The sequence below is a fragment of the Panthera leo genome, chromosome C1 (assembly GCF_018350215.1).
Source record: "Panthera leo isolate Ple1 chromosome C1, P.leo_Ple1_pat1.1, whole genome shotgun sequence".
Taxonomy (NCBI): domain Eukaryota; kingdom Metazoa; phylum Chordata; class Mammalia; order Carnivora; family Felidae; genus Panthera; species Panthera leo.
This window is the reverse complement of record NC_056686.1, coordinates 93,323,527-93,343,979: the sequence shown is the minus strand read 5'-3', so window position 1 is coordinate 93,343,979 and position 20,453 is coordinate 93,323,527. Positions and strand designations below refer to the sequence as shown.

Genomic DNA, 20,453 nt, shown 5'->3' with positions numbered 1-20,453 from the left:
CGGCTGGGACCAGTGGGACCCATGTGGCCCTGCAGACGTCCTCCTCGGTGCCGACCACATTACTGCTCTCACTTGCTGTTGTAGCCATCTGTCCATCGACTGAGAGCTTGTCGAGGAAAGTGAGAGTGTGGTACTCTGTTTAGCTGGATGCCCAGGGCATCCGGAACGGGGCCTGGTCCAGAAGAGGCCTTCAAAGGATGACGGCAGAGATGCTAGGTGAGTGACTGACTTTTGAAAGCCGCCTCTATCTAGAGCAGTGAGCTCAGGATGAGGGATATAAGGAGGCCTAAGACATGGTTCTGGTCCTCGAAGGGGGGTCTCCTTTCCAGGGGCCTCGGGAAATGGATGCAAATTCTCATCAGCTGGAGGGGGAAGGGCCATTAGCAGGACTAATAGCTGCGGTTAGTTAGCAGTGCTCTTCCTCATCAGCCAGGTATGTAGGTCTCCGTTACCCTTCATCTTATTCGTGACCACCGTGCTATTTTTACACTGATTTTTATAGATAAGCCAACTGAGGCTTGGAGCTGGAGGAGCTCAAGGCCCTTTAGTGTGTAAATGGGAGAGCCTGCAGCCTGACGCTGACCGTGCCAAGTGCCAAATGAATGGCACAGCTACTGCATCCCCGAGCAGGCAGTTCAGTAGGGGACAGACGGGAAGCCGGCCTCCTGGGAGAGAAGCCTAGAGGGTCTGGTGGGGCAGCCACACGAGTCCTCTGGGGCCCAGGAGAGAAAGACATTTAAGCTCAGGCTGAAAAGGCAAGTAGCAGCAACAGCCCCCAAATTACCTTGACAGGGGCACATGTGGGACATACCAGAGGCCGGGCCAAGGCCTCACTGACATTTGCCCAGAATCTTCTTGCCAAGGACTTGTATTTGAGCAAATACTAAGTACCGACTAAAGTGACTAAAAGAGCAAGTGAATGCACTGGTGGTAGGTGCTGGGGAATAAAAATGATTCATTAGAGAAAGGGCACGGTGGAAGGGGTGGGGAACGGGGCATACACACTTTGCAAACAGAGCCCTGGGTTGGCATCCAGGCTCTGGCTCTCGTTATTTTGTGACCTTGGGCAAGTTCTTTATCCTTTCTGTGCCAGTTTCTCATGTGCAAAATAAGCACTATAATGGTACTACTTTTCAGGGTTATTATAAGCAAGAAGCTATTACCTATAAAGTGCTCAGAGTAGTGACCGGCACATAGTAAGCACTAAACATTTGCTAGCTCCTGTGTGGAAAATGAACTTTCAAGAAGCATCAATATTGGGCCTGGCACCTAACTGGCCCTCAGTAAGTGATAACTCTTGATTAACAGGGGACAGTTCCCTCAGGTGATAAAGCCACGGGGTAACTCATCCCTCAGTGGATTGAAGGAGCACTGGACCTTGAGCCTGGTTGGCAATAATCAACATTTTATATAACTCAGCCATTTACAAAGGATCTTCACATACCTTGCCCGTCTCAGGACCCATATGAGAAATGAAGCCAGAGATTGTGGATGGCCACTTGCTCCAAAAGACATTTCTGTACAAAAGCTTGGATTTGAAAGGCCAATCTACCACTAGCACATTCTGCAGCTATGATAAGGCTCTTACTCTCCTAGGCCAGGCCCTGGGCCTACAGATGTGTGGATCCTCCCACACACCCGGGCTTTATGGCCCTTGCAGCTTTGATATCCTGTGTTCTTTTCCGCACAAATTTTTATATAGACATTTATAGACCTTTGCAACCCAAGGGGAAAAAATGGCAACTCTGGTTAAGGGAAGCTTCAGAGGAGAATGGGGAAATCAAAAAAGGGGAAGGAAGCAAAGCTGTCAGACAAGCTGGCTCAGTGAGCCAGGCTGCCTGGTGGAGTACGATTGTGAAAATCTATCTTACCCAAACTAAAATTTCATGATGCATACTTCCTATTGGTCCTGGCATGAAACAGCAGAAAATGCATCACGCACACATGAATTGTGTCAAACTCCCTTGTCCTGTGCAAGTTGCTTAGGGGCAAAAAGTCGATCAGTCACAGGGAATTCCTATCAGAGGCTGTGTGACTTACAGAAAAAATACAGTGCTCGCTTCCCCTCTGCTGCTCCTAACCATGCTGGCACATCAGGCTTCTCTTGGAAGCCCAGCTTGGGGCCTGCACTGAGGCTCAGTCAAAACCCAGGCCAAGCAGGCACTGAACAGAAGAACCCACGAGAGGGAGATTTTCCCCAGAGTACATTTCCTATATAAGTCAAGAGACTTAAGATCCCGTACACATGGCCTAAAGGTAAGACAAGGGACCTTTTAAGTCATTCTGGAAAGGAAACAGTACTTTCATAAGCATCAGAAACAAAGCCTCAAGATCAAACTAGGTGGAAGCAGACGTGCCCAGGATCGCAAGGCCAGGTGCAGGCTCCAGGGTCTGCAAACCGACACCTCCCAGAGATCGTCCTTGCCTCTTCCTCCAGTGAGGCGGGCTCCTGGGCCCTCAGACACACTCCCTCCCACTGTGAGGCTGACTCCAGATGGTCTGCTTCCCCAGGCTCTGGGCAAAGAAGTTTCCTCTCAGTCCCAACCACCTACCCTTGCGAGGGCCCAGAGCAGCCGACCTAGCCCCTCCCCCTCCCTAGCACTGAAACTGGTTTGGCTGAGGCCCCCTCAGGAGAGCGATCCGGAGATGCCTGGGGCTCCTACTGCAACTCTATCAAACACAGGGGTATAGGACAACTTATCACCTCAGCAGCCCAGAGCCCTGAGCTGGGCTGGAACAATCCTGGATTGACTCTGGATAAATGCCAACTCCCCCAGTACCTCCCCCTCAGGTGGCAAAGGCAGGCAGCCTGGCAGGGAACAAGCGGGTGACCTATCAATGCTGGCAGGAAAACCCATTTTCTGGACTTATAGATACTCAGGGACCGTATTTCCTGCAGACAAGGCAATGGGGGTCATTTTTGCTTCCTTTTAATGTAAACAGAATACACAAACACGTTAAAAACCCCAACGTGACACAAGAGAATACACAGAGATTTATATATAGGTATTTACAGACCCCTGCAAGCCAAGAGGAAAAATGGCACCTCTGGTTAAGGGCAGCTTCCGTTCCTACCCCCCAACCCTGTCCAAAACCAAAGTACTGAGGCAGCTGTAGGAGCCTCTGCAATTGCCTCGGGACGAAAGCAGGAGGCTGGAGTGACATCAGAAACCCCCCAAAGCAAAACCAAGATTCCGACTTTCTGACCCTGGCCTAATGCTAAGCCCTCCTCCTCGGCCGGCTGAGACTCCAAGGATGTGTGTATCTCAGGAAGAGCCTCAGTGTGGCCCCTGCAACTCAGATGCAACGGCGTCCCAGCCCATCTAGGCTTTTCCCAGCCTTGGGCTGACTGAGAAATGAGCCGCAACCGACCACGTCCAAGAGAAGAGGGTGGGGATGAGTGAAGAAGAGAGGATCCCACGCAGAGAGCTCGCTGCTCTGAGCAGGACGCTGGGAATGAATGAAGGGCCAAATGTGACTCACCCACAAGCCCAGCGGGGCCTAGGGAGGGCACAGTGGGGCTGTGGTGCCACCTGGAGGGAGGTGGGAGCACTGCGGCAATGAACTGGGACAGCCCCTGGGGCACCTCCAGATCACCCCTTCTTTCCTTTGCAGTCAGTCCCCTGCCCAGGAGCCTCACTGCAGCAGCTCCTCCCAGGAAATGGGCTTGGAGAAGACCTCCCTTTCTAACCAGAGGTCATAGTTCATCTGGAAGTCCTCAGGGAGGTCCACCCGCTGGCCCAGGACACTCTGCAGGCAGTTGTCCACAGGTAGGAAGTCCGGGTTGCTATGGGCTCGGTCATACCGCCGGGCGTTGAAGCGTTCGATATTGGCACGGAGGGCACATTCCTCTGCCTGGAAGTCCCAGGGCCGCGCATCAAGATCTGAGACAAAGCAGGAAGACACGTTCAGGGGCCAAGCGCTCGTGGCAGCTCCCCCTAGGTTCACTAGAGCTTGGGGCCAGGCTGGCCCTGGCCTGAAATGTTGATTGTCAACTGGGAGCCAGAGACCTCCAATCTCTATCCTCGGGAAGACTGACAGGGCTTTTTCCTTAGACACAAAGGAAACTCAGGTAAAAAGAGAAAAGCCAGATCTACAGGGAAAGGGGCCACACTGCAGTTTAGGGGGACCCAGCCAGGGAGAGCCATGGAATGACATACTTCTCTGAAAGTTACACTCTCCTGGCTCTCTGAGATCAATGGCAGGAAACTGCAGATTCCCTCATTTGCTCATTCCCTCAGTTTCCTGACCAGGGACTGGGGGCCACGCTGGGTCTACACAAATTCAGGGCATCGGGGTACAGATGTGGTCACCTGGCCATGGGGCTGTGGGCTAGAATGGTATGGTGTGGCAGCACACTCAGGAAAGCCCGGGAAGAGCCCACTCTGCCTGAAGGCTGAGGGAGCCCCCCAGATGGGAGGGACGCATACAGATACCGAACAGTGAGGCGTATGAGGGAGGCTTCCTGCCAGGGGCAAGAAAAGTGGGGGACAACGTGGTTAATGTGCCAAGATCCCTGTATGTGACAGAGGCTGGGCTGGAGAGAAGCTGGATCAGATTATGAAGGAGGGGAAGGGAGGCTGGGCAAGCCTCACATGCCTTAAGAGTGTGGCTCAAATTCTAAGGGAAATCAGAAGCTAACAAAGGATTTCACTCGGGGAGTTAGCCCCACAAGATATGCTTTTTAAAAAGATCACTAGGGCAGGGCGTCTCAGTGGCTCAGTCAGTTGAACATCTGACTTCAGCTCAGGTCATGCATGACCTCACAGTTTGTGAGTTCAGGCCCTGCATGGGGCTCTGTGCTGACAGCTCAGAGCCTGGAGCCTGCTTGGGATTCTGTGTCTCCGTTTCTCTCTGCCCCTCCCCAACTCTTGCTCTGTCTCTCTCTGCCTCTCAAAAATAAAGAAAAAAAAATTTTTAAAAGATCACTGGGGCACACTTTGAGGCACCGATGAAGAAACTGGGGGCAAGGAAGCCATCAGGCTCTGTGGGAATTTCAGTGGCCAGAACTAAGAAGGTTGTAGTGAGGAGAGAAAAGATGGGAGAGCGTCTTGTGAGAGTTTCTGGAAAAGGAACTAGTTCAGGGGGAGGAAGAGAGTACTGGGGGATGATCACAGGCACCAAGTCAAGGCAGCTTCTCAAAGTCCTTCCTGGAGCTCCTATCCTGAGGCCACAAAAGCAGGAACTAGATTCTTCGGGGTTCTGGAAAGCTGTCACCCCTAACCCCCCCACCCCCCTGGCCCGGCCCAGCTTGTGCCAGAGCCTTACCGTTGCCGTACGCCCAGTCGTCATTCAGCCGATGCCGCACCTTCTGGTAGATGGCGGACATGGTCTTCATGTTGCTCTTCCGCCACTGCCGTCCCAGATACTTGGTTTGCACCTTGAGCAGCTTCAGCACGTAGAGCTGCATCATGGCCTGTTTCACCTTCAAGGCCCGCTTCAAGATGGGGGCCGACTTGAACACCACTAGCATCTGGAAAGAGGCACGAGGACCAGGCTGAGGGCAGAGAAAAACTCCTGCACTACCACCTTCTAGGGTTAAGGGTAACTAACCATCCCAGTTTTCCCCAGACTGAGAGGGTTTCCCGGGCATGGACGCCCCACTGCCCAAATCACAGGTCATTGTGAAATCTGAGGAAAGCCGTGAAGTCTCTCACTGTGAACGTTCCTATGTGCATGTACATAAAATCTCCGAGGATTCGTGGACTTCCCTACTCCAAAGGCGTCCTCAGACTCAAGGTTAAGGGAAACTCCTAGAACCCTGGTTGTGTTACTGATGGAGATTAAGAGAATGTAGTAAAATCCCTTCTCTAAGTGTCGATTCGTTTCAGGCCATGACCGAGACTCTTCTAGCTTCTAGTTCAACTCAGCAAGGGGCCAGGCATCAGCCATTAACATGCAAGGATGTGGCTACAGGAAGAGTCCAGTGAGAAGGGTATAGGGCAGCAGCAAGCCTACTCCACGGACGTCCTGGGAGGGGACAGCACGAAGTGTGGCCCTCTGCCTTGAGCTCCGAGTTGCGTGCCTGCTGACTGTACTAGCTCACCATCGTCCTCGAATGCTTCCATTTTGTCAGCTTGTTCAAGATCCGAAGCAGATTGATGCAAGAAAAGAGGTTCCTCCAGCAAAACTGGTTATTGTCACCTGCTTCCTGCAGGGAAAACCCAGGAATGCCTGTAACTCTCACAGCTGCAGGGTGCTCAGTGGTTTCCAAGGCCCTCACACCTCTCTCGGAACTGCCAGCTCTCTCCTCGTCTATAGAGGCAGCCCTCTCCTCTCCTCAGCCCAGGGTACTTCCATCCCAGAGCTTGGCAGGGATAAGGGAGTCCCCTAGAATTTTTCTGCAGGAAACACGGAGCATGATTTGAGGGGGCTGTGCCATCAGCCTCCACACCCGGGGCACCCACACCCAGGCTTCCTCAGAGCTGTGCCCCACAGAGATCCAGTGTGGGAGAGGGAAACCACTCGACCAGGTGAGCTCTGGGTCGGCAGCCCCTGAACACCACACTCCTGATGAACTACTCCCTGTATCCAAATCTTTCCACTCTGCAAGGTCCCTCCTCTGGCCCTTCTGTGCAATTACAGTGCTTTAAAAGCCAGCACCCAACAGGTGACCTCATCTGTGAGCCCCTCTATCTCTGTATCGGGGGAGGCAGGCCCTCCAACACCCCCCTCACGCCAAAGGAACAGCGTGACTCACCAGACTCTCAGCAGTCAGTTCCGGCAGCTCATGTACCACGCAGTGAGGGTAATCCAGGACAGAGATGCTGCAGGGAGAAAGAGAAGCCGGGCGACCACCGTGAGCAAAGATAGGGGCTGGAGAGACAGCTGGGACGTGGCTGGCTCCCAGCCTTCCTCCTTACTTGCTGGGAGTGGAAGCAGGACCGCCTAGCCTGTACTCCCCTCATTTCCCCAGCTAGAGGATGATGAAATCCCTGTTTCAAGAGAACTTATACGGTCCCTCTATGACCAGGGACCAGCCTGTCATCTTGTAAGGTTCAGAGAGACTGCTTTCCCAATAGCAATGAGTCTGGGGCTGGAGCAGAAGATTTCTCTAGGCAATTAATGTATGCCAAGCCCCTAAAGGAGACGGCGTCTGGCCCACAGCTCACTCTGCGGTGTACCATCAAATACAGCTGGTACCAGGCGACGGGGACAGGGGTAGAGTCAGCAGATGGGTCCTTACGGTGCACGTGGCAGAGCTCCGTAGAGAACAGGAGGCCCGGCCAGTGTCCTCGAAGAAGCACACAACAGTGAGGGCCCAGGATGAGAACCCTCCCACCCAGGCACAGACTGAGTCACCTGTCACTAGACTAGCTGGACTCAGACCTGACACACCGGCATTTTCCAGAGCAGAGACCATGACTCGTCCATCTTTGTGTCCTGACGTCTGGCAGAGTGCTGGCTTGTAGGTGCTGAATGAGCTCAGGAGAGGCCAGCCGGGCCTCTGGCCATCCCTACCCCTTCCTGATCCCTCATCCTTATCACCTGTTCTTGGCGGTGATGTAGGACATGATGTTTTGATTGAAGAACTTTAGGATCAAAGGGATGCAATTGGCAAACACCAGGTGCTGGGCCATGTATTCAAACTGAAACCAATAGAAAAAAATAAGCATGCCCTTTAGGACCACACCCTCCTCCCTCCAGTGATAAAAGGCCTTAGTTGGAGGACTGGATCTTAAAACATTCATGCAGAGCTCAAGGGGGTTTGAAGGGCAAGGCCTCCCTGGGGCTGGAGGAGCAGCGCTGCCTGAGGCCCTGGCCCAGTGAACAGAAGGGAAGGCCCGGCAGGTACCTGGTAGACGTGGTTCAACTTAAAATGCTTGAGCAGCAACAGCAGGACAGCAGAAATGGCCTTAACAATGACCTCTTTGTGGCGGTTCACATCCACCCCTAGCTTCATGCTCTGCAACACGGTGGTGCTGGAAACACAATTTCCGGGTGAGCCACCAGCATGGGCAGCGCTACCCTTTGGGCACTCGCAGGAGAGATGGGATTCCTGAGCCTTCCCCAGGCAAAGGCTTCCACCTCACCACCCACCCTGTGGACATCTCTGAGATCAGGGCCAGGGCTCCTCCCACCCACCTCAACAAGCAATCCAGCTCAGCAAAATTTGCTTCCTGGGGGGCCTCAAACACGTTCTTAGCCTATTGCCCTGCTTTTCCTCCCAAAATGAACTTCTCCTTTTCAAGATCTTCCTACACTTTTGCCATGAGATGAACCTGGGTTCCTCAAAGTGTATTCTGGGGAACGCTAGCACACTGAGATGTTTCAGGCTATGGAGAAAAAAGGGCTTTGGAGTCAGATAAATGGAAGAAGCACTGAGTTAAATCGGTTTCTTAATTCAGGACTTCTCACTGTAAATCTAAGAGGAGATTTAATATTTGACTCTGGGACCCTTCTTCCAAGGACCATCATGATGGCCTAGTGTTCTGGGACACTCCCTTTGGTAGTAGCCAATCCCTGCCTCCTCCCTCATGCAGCTATCACTGCCAGACTCAAGGGGCCCAGCCCCCAAGCCCCCAGGGAGCCGGGCTGAGCTGGCACCCTGGCACGCAGGAAGGAGGTCAGATCAAAGCCCAGGTCCTTCTCAAAGCAGAAAATGATCTTGCTTTGTACTCTTACATCAAAGTGATGAGGTCAGTGCCTCAGGGAAAAAGAACCCCTAAGGATTTCACTATCAGCTAGAGATATCCGCAAATACTCCACATGCCAAATCGCCAGCCAATAGGAAAGAATCCTATACCCAGCTCAGGTTCAGCTGCTGGCTGGTAAACTGTCCAGAAGCTAAACCTACAGGTCCTGGGTGTGTTGCTCAGACAGCTTTCGAGGGAAGGTTTCAGGAAATGTCGAACACAGCCTGATTCATTTTATAGAGGAGAAGATGACTTTTCCCTAGTTCACTCAGTGGCAAAGTCTACACTAGAATCCAGGCCAACCACACTAAGCCACTTCCCCAACAGTAAAACCAAATATTTAATCCCATAGATACATTTTCTTTCTTCTGAGTCAGGAACACCCTAAACTTAACCTACAGAGAAGTTGAGCCAAAAAAAGGAAACAAACGAGCAAGAGTGGGACCAAGAGGAAAACGCTTCCCCTAGCTCCTCTACTTGGCGGCCCCTAGCCTGCTCCATTCACAGGCATACTACTCACGGCATCTCCTCAGGCAGGACGTCTGCTAAGATGTTGATTGAGTCTGTTTTGGCTTTCGAGGTGGGGGCGGCAGCCAGCAGGATCTTCAGCAGCGCGATCTGGGGAGCAGCAGACCGAAGCCTGAGAAGTGGTCCTTCGGGAGGTGTTCGGGCAGGCGGGAGGAGGGGCTGACACCGGCAGGGCATCCTCTCAAGGCCAGTGTAGCAGGGAGGGCGGTCCCATGGCAGGTACTGATGGGCACCGGAGGGGTCCCAGACCCAGAGCACTCACGAAGAGGAGGCGACACCTCAAGAGCAGGAGCACTCACCATGTACTGGGGCAGGCTGGGAAGCAAGCCTTGGTAAAGGGTTTCCGCGGGTACCTGCTCCACTTCCTCTTCTCCCTTGTAACACAACAGGTACAAATACAAAACCCCAGTCCTGACTCTGCTCTCCTGAGCCAGCTTGCTAGCTGGCTGGAGGAGAATCTGTTAAGTATTGATGTAAATGATGATGTCGGTAACAATGGCAAACCGTGAAGAATACACGTGCTACACGTGCTACACGTGCCAGGCACCATACTTGTAATAACTCACTTCAACTTTACTGCAGCTCTATGGAGGAGGGACTATCATCATTCCCATTCTACAGGCAAGGAAACTAAAGCACAGAGAGATTTGGTAACTTGCCTAAGTTGCCACCTACTGAGTGGTGGAGCCGGGAGTCAGAGGCAGGTGACTGCTCTTGACCCCCACCCTAGACATACACCAGCCCTGGTGTGGGAGCGAGACTGGGAGTTTTTTTTTTTTTTTTAATTTTTTTTTTCAACGTTTATTTATTTATTTTTTGGGACAGAGAGAGACAGAGCATGAACGGGGGAGGGTCAGAAAGAGAGGGAGACACAGAATCGGAAACAGGCTCCAGGCTCTGAGCCATCAGCCCAGAGCCCGACGCGGGGCTCGAACTCACGGACCGCGAGATCGTGACCTGGCTGAAGTCGGACGCTTAACCGACTGCGCCACCCAGGCGCCCCGAGACTGGGAGTTTTTTGAAGACGGGGTCTGGAGCAGCTCTGTAGTCTGGGCCCAGCAGTGCCTGGGAGCTGCTGGCGGTCCAGTGGCCGAAGAAGGCCTCAGACTCACCCCCGAGAGAGGAGAGCGAAGGTACTCCTCCTCCATCTGCGCCTGTACCTCTGCAATCGACGTGTACTTGTGCTGGAGAGAAAGAGGGAACGCCTCTCAGTCTCCGGCCAGAGCCCCGCACCCTGGCAAAGACCTCAGGCAACTTTCCTCAAACCCGAGCTTCTCAAAGAGGGCTAAGTCACCACAAAGATCCCTAACTCAAATCCTGAAATATTTTCTAAGTGGGCACATACTTAAAACCAGTCTAAAAGCACACATTAGACACAAACTAAGGGAAAGGGTTTTTTTCAGGTAGCTATAAAGACAGAAGAAAAAACTATTAAAGGGAGAATCAAGTACTCAGGAGCAAGTACTCAAGTACTCAGAAGCTAGTACTCAAAAGCCTAGCCGCACAAGGCCCACTTCGTACTACAAATCTCAAACACACACTTCAAAAACATACCGACATTCACACGCCGACATGTTGTCAGGGAAGACATCCTTTCCCCACTCGTGATGCCTCCTCCCATGTGGAGAGACATGTGCGTGTAAAAACTCCTGGCCTCCCTGCTTCTTCCCACACGCTCTTTCCTCACTTTGCTGACTGGCAGGTATGGGAGGAGGAACAGGACTTTCTGACCCCAACCTCCTTCTCTCTTTAGAAAAAAAAAAAAAAGCCTGGACTCTCTTCTGCTCCTCAACCAGGCTTAGCACAGTTCCAGCCCTGCCTGGCCCTGGCTGCCTAATTCTGGAAGTAAAGCATTGGGATGCATATCATTACCATGTTCTTACGGCTCACTCTCCAGTAGCTCTATCAGCAGTAAAGCTGGTGTTTTGATCTCCATCTGCCCAGTTCTCGATCTCAAATGCTTTAGAACTAAGGCTAGGAAAACTCAGGCCCCTTAAAACTCCCAACTATCAAACACATTTTTTTTTTTTTTAATTTTTTTAAACGTTTATTTATTATTGAGAGACAGAGCATGAGGATAGGAGGGGCAGAGAGAGGTGGAGACACAGAATCCGAAGCAGGCTCCAGACTGAGCTGTCAGCACAGAGCCTGATGCGGGGTTGAACTCACAAACTGCGAGATCATGACCTGAGTCGAAGTTGGACGCTTAACCGACTGAGCCACCCAGGCGCCCCTCAAGTATATCTTTAATAACGGCCCAGTTAAGTCCCCAACAAGAACTCAGCTAAAATAAGTAAAACTTACAAAGAGCTGTGTTAAAGGTATGGCTGTGGTCCACCCATTCCCCTGCCCCAGGCTCCTTCAGGCAGACAACCATCTCAAAAGGTTTATCCCAACAGGCTGCTCTCACTTTACTCACTTGGGACCAAAGTAGGCCAAAAGCTCACCCAAGGCCACCTACCTGTTTCAGAGTCTTGATGCTTTCGTGGATTGGCCTGGGCAGCCCCACCACTGTGTTCGTGTCACTGCAGAATAAAGAAAGCCCTGTGTTGAGCCCGGACATCAACTCGCCCTGATCCACAAACACCAGAGGCCAGGAGAGTGCACTCCCGCTACCTTCCTTCAAAAGGAACTCAGATCACACTCACCTGCCTAGAGTGTAACCGATAAACTTGCTACGGCTGGACTCGAGGAACATCTCAATGTCTTTCTCTCTGCCAAAGAGAACGAACAAAGTTTTTATTAAAAGTTATTTCAAGGTGCCATGGTTAATAAAACATAGAAGGTTCAGAAACTGCAAAGCCAGAAGAAAAGGTCTCCCACCACTTTTTTTTTTTTTTTTTTTTTTTAAGTTTTCATTTTTCAGAGAGAGAGACAGAACATGAGCAGGGGAGGGGCAGAGAGAGAGAGGGAGACACAGAATCCGAAGCAGGCTCCAGACTCTGTCAGCACAGAGTCCGATGCAGGGCTTGAACCCATGAACCAAAAGATCATGACTTGAGCCGAAGTCAGACGCTTAACCGACTGAGCCACCCAGGCGCCCCCACTGTTTTTCTTTTTAGTAAAAAAAAGAAAAAAGAAAATCTTCACACTGTCTTAATGTCCTTCATAACGTTGTTGGGTCAATAACCTGAAAGTGTATTATGTGTATGTAACCAGTTTACCTGTAAAATTAAGGTGACACATCAAACTTAAAGCACATGTCATTCAGATACCAATAACAAGTTTGTCAAAAGAATTTCTCAAATATGTAAAGTTTTTACAACTGGATCTATACGCTTCTGATATTTTCATATAAGTCCTGTTCTCCTGCCTCAGACAAGCAGCACATGTCACGTTTTCTGAAGACTTGCATTGTAATCCCATCCACAGATCACTGAAAACTGGGGTTTCAGATGGAAAAAGTGACTTCTGCATTGCCCTTTCACATACTCACCTATTTCTTAAGTTGGTGACTTTTTAAACAGAAACCACTCATATCCAGGTACCTTCCCACCTGATTTATGCATACATATCTCAAACACCTTACCTAGGATTCTAAAGCTCTTCCTTAATCTTTAATTTTTCTGTTAAAAACCACATACAACCCCAAGGTGAGTGGAGATGGGTTCAGTTAAGTGTCCTTGTTCTCATTTTTCCCTATTCCCCCTTCATTAGTACGGCTAACCAAGAGCTAATTCATATTACTGATTCAAGAGCCATACACGGGTCTCTCTGTCCGAGGCCAGCACCCTGAGGCCTCTAGGCCAACACAGGGTACTTTAAGAGAGCTTCATCCCAGAGCCAAGGTCAGCCTGGCCCTTCAGAGGATCTCGTGTGGTGACTCAGGCCTGGGGCAGGCTTAGGGGTGGAAGGCCTCTGGTTTCAAGAGCCAGGAGTGTTCCAGGTGTCTGAGGCTCACCTGACCTTGGGAGCCCACGGAAGCCCCTTTGGGCAGGTAAGCCTGTCAGTCTGAGGGTGCTGCAGTGGGGGAGGCATCACTTCATCCCGCTCAAGGGGGAATGTCTCCCCCTCCAGGCTGTTGTCATCGTCATTCTCCTCTTCCTCTTCTCGAGAGTCATCAGCCTTGTAAGGATCCCGCTCGTTGAAGGCATCCAAGTTGTCCTGTTTTATCAGTGCCTGAAAACAGAGGGAAGGGGAATCGGACAAGTGCCAAGCAAGGAACCATAAGAGGGCAAGGAGGCTAGACAAGCCATAACACACAAAGGTGGAAGGCAGAGCCAAGGGCAGTGGAAAAACCAGAGAGGAAGTCAAGGTTGGGCCCAGAGGACAAATCCTCTCTTGACGCAGTGCCTCAAGAGTGCCATGTGGTGAGTGTCCACTCAGAGACACAGCATCCCCCAGCCTGGAGGCCTTCATTTGGATTAGCTGCTCAGAGAGGATTTCCAACAACCCCACCCACCCGGGGATCAGGCTGCCACGCGATGTGCCCCTTCAGACCCTCAGGAGTCACCGGGGACACCGGTCACCCTCACCTTGTGCTCCCGACGGCCCCGCTTCTGCTGCTGCTCAATCAGGTCTGAGGCAGACGCCGGCGGGGAGGCGGCCCTCATGTTGCGGATCACCTTGATGCTGTCCTCAGGCAGCGGGGGAAGGCCCAGGACGGTGCGCTTCTCGGCCTTCATGCTCTGCAGCTCCTCGAAGCCGCCCAGTGTGCACTGCAACGCGGACGAGGGGCGGGGCCGGGGTCACACATCTACAAATGGGTCCCTCAGCCCCGCGTCAGGCTTGAAAGCATGCGTGACACCATGACCTGCATCAATCTCTGAACCAGGGACTAAACCCACTCACACGAGAATTCAGCGACACCAACGTGGGAGTGGAGAAAGCAGACCAAGGGAAGGAGGTATGCGGGCTGACTGAGCCGGCACACACAGGTTTAGCTCTGCACGTAGGATATATACTCTTCGTGCCAAAAAAGCAAACTCAAGAGCCTATCCTTTCAGGTTTCTAGAAAAGCCTGTGACTCACATGCTTCCAAAGCTGTACCTACCAGTCTTTCAAATTCAAATCGGGAATACATCATTAGATACTCCAACATCCCCCTAGAAGCCAAACCCCAGTGGTATTCAGCTTTTGTCTCTGGCTTCAGCAAGGCTTTGTGAGGAACCAAGAGGATGTCTCACCAAAATATAATGTGTGCACCACTCTAAAGAGATCCTAAACTCACGAGCCTGGCTCTGCAGAGTTGGCCTGCTCTGGAAAGAGGGAGATGAGCCCCAGGGGGAGGAGGAGTCTCGACGGCAGCTCCACTCTCTGCTGAGGTCTCTCGTCCAGGTGGAAAAGGCGGCGAGCTCGGCTGCCGACAATGCCCCAAGCCGAGGGTGCTGGCCACTCTTTCCCTAGCCAGAAACAGGCTCCACACCACACCCCGAGGAAGATGGCGCTAGCCTAGGGCTCTCTCTTGCTTCCTTCAAGTGACCTCTGACTGAGGGGACCCAGTTACACCAGCTCTAATTCTGCTTCCAATCACTTTACTGACTCCAGCCAGGTTCAGAAGCAGCCTGTCTGGCTGGGGGAAGGTGTTTTATGACTCCAGGAGTCAGGGAGCCAACAATCTATTTTGACTCAAGGGCCAAGTCCTCTTTGCCTGCCGTGAGTCAAGCGTGCTATTTTGTTTTAAACCAAAGCAGTTAATTACATGTTAATTTATATAGAGATTTTCATACAATTCAACATTTAAAAGGATATACAGTACCCCCCTTCAAGGGGGTACTCACCAACACTGTCTTCCAGAGAAGTAAGAGAACTTTCTTCATGGGGAAGTGAGGGGCATGACCGCTGCAAAATTTGGTCACCATCCCAAACAGCATGATGGCAAATGGTTCGTTGTTGTACAGGGGGGAACCTAGAGGCAACACAAAATGATCAGGGCCACCAGCAGGAACAGGACCCTCCCACAGGCCAGCAGCCTCAGCTCCCGGGCAGAGCCTCAAGATGCCAGGATCTTCAGGGCCCTACCCAGCTCAGCCCTGAAGGTCTGTCGCATGGTCCTCCACTCGGCCTTATCGCCCTCACACTCCTGGTGAACGGTCTCCACAATCAGGTACATGATGTTGAGCAGTACCCTGGGAACAAGAGCCAGTCATAATGGTGAAGAATGAGGAATCAAGGGGGCGTCCTGGCTTCCTCACATTCCAGCTGACATGAGGAAAGCTCGTGCACAAAGGCTAGTTGGTGGCGGACGGCTGTGACACGGGGAGAAGTGAGAGTCTCACAGGGCCCCTCTTGGTGTGCCCTTCTCACCCAAGTGCTAAGGTTACGACCAGATGTTACCCTGCTTTGTATTCCGGCACTGAGCTAAGTGCTCACTCAAAGCAGGTGCTTAATAAATAAATGGTTGCTGAACGCATTAATATGAACAAGAACGGCCATAAGCATTTACTGCCCCAAGCTCCCTGGAGCAGGAAAAACAGAGGTGGGCATGAGCTGTGGAAGTAGCTGCCGGATCAGAAGAAGCAACGCAGAGTCAAGGCAACAAGAAGCAAAGGTTACCACACTGGCACGGGAATCGGGAGCGAGCAGGCGGTGCCCCAACCACCGTGGGGAACACCACAAAGAGCCAGTCTGAAAACTCCCAAACAGAGACAGATTCTAAGCCTCACGGAAATGGGAAGGTGATCTTACTGTTTAGCAGCTGCTATTACTTCTCGTGCGGCCACAAAAAGCCACAAAGGAGGTGGGGGTCGAGCTACCCACAGAAGGCGGAGCCCAAGGAACCACGTCGTGTGTTTCACCAAACACAAAATACCACACCGCCAAGGTCTCGGCAGCAGCGCGGGCAGGAGGCCGCCCCTCGCCACGGCTCTAGTAAGCAGCTTCACCCGACGTTTCCTTTAGGAGTCTCCTCCGAGCCCCTCCTAGGGAGGGCCCTCAGCAGGGCCACCACAGGCCACACTGAGTCAACATGTGCAGAAGGAGTGCATACGTGGCGAGGACACCTGAGGATGCCCTCCTGCCCCTGCTCCAATCTCATCCTCGGGGAGCCTAGGCTCGCCGCCTGCTCACCTCAGGTCTGTGCTGTCAGCCAGGGAGATGGCCGGCTTCCTCACCGCACTGCTGCAGGCGGCACTGTTGCTACAGGAGAAGATTGGGGAGTCAGGCCCTCCTCCAGGAAGGACGATGAAAAGTTCCCCTGACAAGTGCTGGGGAACAAAATGCTTTATCGTGTGTTACGACTGCCCAAGAGGCCACAGTTCAACGTGACCAGAACGGAGCTGGGACCCCCCCCCCCCCCCCCCCCCCCCGCCCCATGTGGCCCACTCGCCCTTCTCAAAAGCAGTTGGTTCTGCAAGCTCTGTCCCTTCATCCCCTGCCTCCCCTTCCCTACTCAAGCTCCCCAGAAGAACTCACTCTATCTCCATATTCAGAAGCTCCACCAAAGCATTGAACGTGCCCACCTCCAGGAGCAGAAAGATGTTGTAGCGCATCCAGGACTGCACCTCTGCCTCTGAGCTACACTCCCCAAAGGTGCCTGCGAACATGGGGCACAGCTGAGTCCCTCCCTGTATCCGACAGGGCGGTGCCAGGGTGCCTGGGGGCCCACTCGGTACCTTGGGCAACGTAGAGGATTGCTCGAGCCACCTTGAGTCTTTTCTCCCTGGCAGTGACTTCCAAGCCATCCAGGAGCCTCATGGCATGCGTACGGTGCTGGTTGGTGTCCAGCTCGGTCCATTTCTTGTCTGTTACTGCAGGGCAAGAGACCACTTACACGGGAGCCCAGAAAAATCCTCGCAATGGAATGGGTACAATGTTAACTTCCTGAATTCAGGCCTGCCACAAGATCAGAAAACTCAGAAAGATAAGTTACTCTCTTACAGCAGCGTAAGGCCACACTGCTGCTCTATGCATCTGAGTTTTCAGACTGAAACACTGCTAGTTTTGGTGCAATTTCAATCACATAAAAAGTTATTTCCCCCCAATACTCACACTCTGAAAAGCCACCACCAGAGCACCAGCAGGCCCACCCTGAAGGTCACATGTGGCTTTGAACAACCGTGGTTCAGCAGGTTTCTTAGGTCAGTCCAGGGTGACTCCAGTCACTCAGATGACTAAGAGAAACCCTGCGGCCCTCATGGTGCTGGGTCAAAGGAACCAAGAAGTGAGGGGAATCCTCTCACCATGGATCCGGAAGTCTTCCTCAAAGCATTTTCGATTCATCAGGAATTCCGGCCCTTCCGTGTAGCTGTAAAGCTCTGTCAAGAACAAAGCCCCATCAGCTCCATGTCCGCGTTCTGTAGGGGCCTCATATATAGCAGAGACGTAAGGCATTTGCTTCTAAGCCCCATTCTGTCCCTCGGTCACAGTGACTCCAGGCCTGTCCAGTTACTAAGGGGGTCTTAGTGCTCTGACGGGCCCGACAGAGAGAGTGCTGACTTCCCCTGTAGCAGATAATCAGAGTGCCAGTTACAGACAAATCCAGGCATTTCCAGTCCAGTGCACATCGATTCTGCCATGCCACAGGCTGACTGCCACTATGGACACGTGTCTCTCCAGTGGCTACTATGGAGCAGCTCAGGCTAGCTCACGTTACACATGAGCGGCAGTGACAGATGTGCACAGATGCAGGCACGCTTGTCGGCACGCCCCATGACCTGCCGCCCTAGGAGACACCACCGCCAGGCAGGCAGTGGATGGCCGAGGAGCATCACCATCTGTGACTGGGCCATGGTCAACCGACCTGACCGCACAGAGGTGCTTTGCCAAAGTTATGAGCTATACAAGGCTTGAATCCCATAATTAACATGTTTTATCTATCTATCTACCTCATTACTAGGCTAGCCAGGGGGGAAAATGAACTCCAAAATGACATTCACTCTTAATTGTATTAAAGACCAATATGGGAAAAAACACCCCCAAATAACATGAAGGTCTATGCTTTACCTGAGAGCTCTGCAGCCCACTTGTCCGTGTCAGCATATTCAAACTCGAGATCTGGAGACTCGGAGTAGCCCTTTTGAGAAAAGGAGAGAGAGTAACGCAAAAGACCATTGTGAGTATTTTCCAAAGGAAGAAACACATATGCGTCCAGAGACACTGCTGGGTTACAAGACACCACCGCCTCCACTCCTTTGAGGTTTTATCACATTTCGCCTCCTGGGCTAGCTCAGGCCTCCCGATTAAGACCTTGCACAGCACCTTCCACTTTTCCTTAGAGCGCTTACAACTGACCATTATATACCGGCACGTGTATTTGTTTTGTGTCTGCCCCTCCACGAGAGTGCAAGGTCCCTGAGAGCGAGAACTCTGTCCACCAGTCTGCTCACCAATGACTTCACAATGCCCAGCACACTATCTGGCCTGAATGAGGGCATGAATGACGAGTTTATAGTCAAATAAATTCTCGTTAGATGAATGAACACAAAGCTTCTATGTGTTCTGTGCAGTGAATGTACCATTCCACATGGTGCTACGATTCCGGAAGGCTCACTTCTTTCTGGCTAGTAGGCCATCAACAGCTCAGGACAAAATGCCTATTGACACTCTCAGCTTTCCTGCCCTTCTCTCAAATTTCAGTGAGAACTGACAGACAGAGAAGGTAGCAGCCTAACAGAATGGTCTCCCTCCCACACACAGGAGAGAATCTGACAAAGAGAATCTTTTCACTGACGGGGATAGGTGATCACCGAGGAGGAGAAACACCATCTGGGAAGCCTGGTGCTCGGAAGATAGAAGAGGTGATGAACAGGTAGAGCCCTCAGGCTTAATTACAAGCTACTTGGGAAGACAAAGACCACCCACAAAGTGACATAACAAACCCACAGAAACTGAAAAAAAAAAAAAAAAATGAAGAACTCTACTCCATCAGAGGCAACAGAAGGTACACTTTCACAAGTTACTGAGCTTCAGTTTCTTCATTTATGGAATGGGAATGACAAAAATCTATCTTCAAGGTGTTTTTTTGGTTTTTTTTTAATGTTTATTTTTGAAGGAGACAGAGCATGAGTCAGGGAGGGACAGAGAGAGAGGGAGACACAGAATTCGAAGCAGGCTCCAGGCTCTGAGCTGTTAGCACAGAGCCCGACGCGGGGCTCAAACCCACGAACCACGAGATCATGACCTGAGCCGAAGTCGGACGCTTAACTGACTGAGCCACCCAGGCGCCCCAATCTTCAAAGTTTTTAGGCCAAATCAAAATTATGTAGCACACAGTGGGCGCTTATCAGGTGTCGGCCTCCCTGTCCTCCAGGCATTGCTCAGGCTCCCAGCCCACGGATTCCAGCTGTGCCCCAAAGAGCTGAGTACAGCACCAGGATCTCTAAGAAAACGAACTGAAACAGGCCTCTCAGCCTGAACGTGTTCACTGACTGGCCTTTCATGTGTTTAGTCTCTATGGAAATTAAAGGGTAGAAAGAGACATTTAAATGCATCGAAGGGTATTTATCTGATCATTTGTGGCTACTTAGGAAAATTTATCACTAGTTTTATTTATTTATTTTTATTTTTGAGAGCGAGCAAGGGAGAGGGGCAGAGAGAGAGAAAGAAAGAGAATCTTAAGCAGGCTCCACACTCACCATGGAGCCGGACATGGGGCTCAATCCCACAACCCTGGGATCATGACCTGAGCCAAAACCAAGAGTCATGCTCAACCAACAGTCACCCAGGCACCTCCACAGCTAGTTTTAAACTAAAACTCCTCTTCTTGGGACGCCTGGGTGGCTCTGTCGGTTAAGCGTCGACTTGGGCTCAGGTCATGATCTCACGGTTCATGAGTTCGAGCCCGGCTTTAGGCTCTGTGCTGACAGCTCAGAGCCTGGAGCCTGCTTCCGATTCTGTGTCTCTCTCTCTCTCTGATCCTTCCCTGTTTGTGCTCTGTCTCTCAAAAATAAATAAACATTAAACTAAAACTCCTCTTCTGATGAAGGCAGGTTCACTCCCACCACTTTCATAATCCTCTATCACACCACAATGCAAAGGCTTCTAAAAAGTCAGATTCATTGCTTTTTCAAATAATGCGCTTCAAAATTAAAGTACCTCCATTTTGGACTTGGCAAATTCTGACACGTTTTACCAGAGGTTTGCACTCGCCAACAAAATACAAAAGCTTGAGAGGAACTGATTTCACCTATCTAAAGATGGTATCCTCGCCCTGTGGTAGGACCTGGGACACTGCGCTTGGACAAGGAGGAATTCCCCATCATTAATAAGCGCCTCACTGCTGACCAGCCCCTGAGTTATCTCAGGTGGAGACCTCACGGTAAAAAACTCTGGGAACGTGCTGATTAAGAAGCCCTAAAGTGCTGTGAGCGTGTGTCTTCATTCATGAAATCTACAATGGGAGGCAGTGGG

At 51.6% G+C, this 20,453-nt stretch overlaps 1 protein-coding gene across 1 annotated transcript in view; it reads right to left on the bottom strand.

Annotated features, from left to right (window-relative positions):
- Positions 1-2,914: 2,914 nt before the first annotated feature.
- STRIP1 (striatin interacting protein 1) overlaps positions 2,915-20,453 on the bottom strand; it is an 18,480-nt gene continuing 941 nt past the window's right edge. The window contains exons 2-22 of the mRNA XM_042953315.1: positions 18,048-18,117; positions 17,285-17,359; positions 16,718-16,852; positions 16,518-16,638; positions 16,173-16,241; positions 15,126-15,232; positions 14,885-15,012; positions 13,640-13,822; positions 13,066-13,283; positions 11,813-11,878; positions 11,626-11,689; positions 10,277-10,348; positions 9,464-9,538; positions 9,157-9,254; positions 7,796-7,922; positions 7,489-7,589; positions 6,701-6,767; positions 6,047-6,151; positions 5,269-5,473; positions 3,692-3,884; positions 2,915-3,450 (exon numbers count right to left, since the gene is read on the bottom strand). Of these exons, the coding sequence (XP_042809249.1) occupies positions 3,324-3,450; positions 3,692-3,884; positions 5,269-5,473; positions 6,047-6,151; positions 6,701-6,767; positions 7,489-7,589; positions 7,796-7,922; positions 9,157-9,254; positions 9,464-9,538; positions 10,277-10,348; positions 11,626-11,689; positions 11,813-11,878; positions 13,066-13,283; positions 13,640-13,822; positions 14,885-15,012; positions 15,126-15,232; positions 16,173-16,241; positions 16,518-16,638; positions 16,718-16,852; positions 17,285-17,359; positions 18,048-18,117 (2,406 nt within the window). The 3' untranslated portion in view covers positions 2,915-3,323. The remainder of the gene's footprint in view (positions 3,451-3,691; positions 3,885-5,268; positions 5,474-6,046; positions 6,152-6,700; positions 6,768-7,488; positions 7,590-7,795; positions 7,923-9,156; positions 9,255-9,463; positions 9,539-10,276; positions 10,349-11,625; positions 11,690-11,812; positions 11,879-13,065; positions 13,284-13,639; positions 13,823-14,884; positions 15,013-15,125; positions 15,233-16,172; positions 16,242-16,517; positions 16,639-16,717; positions 16,853-17,284; positions 17,360-18,047; positions 18,118-20,453) is intronic.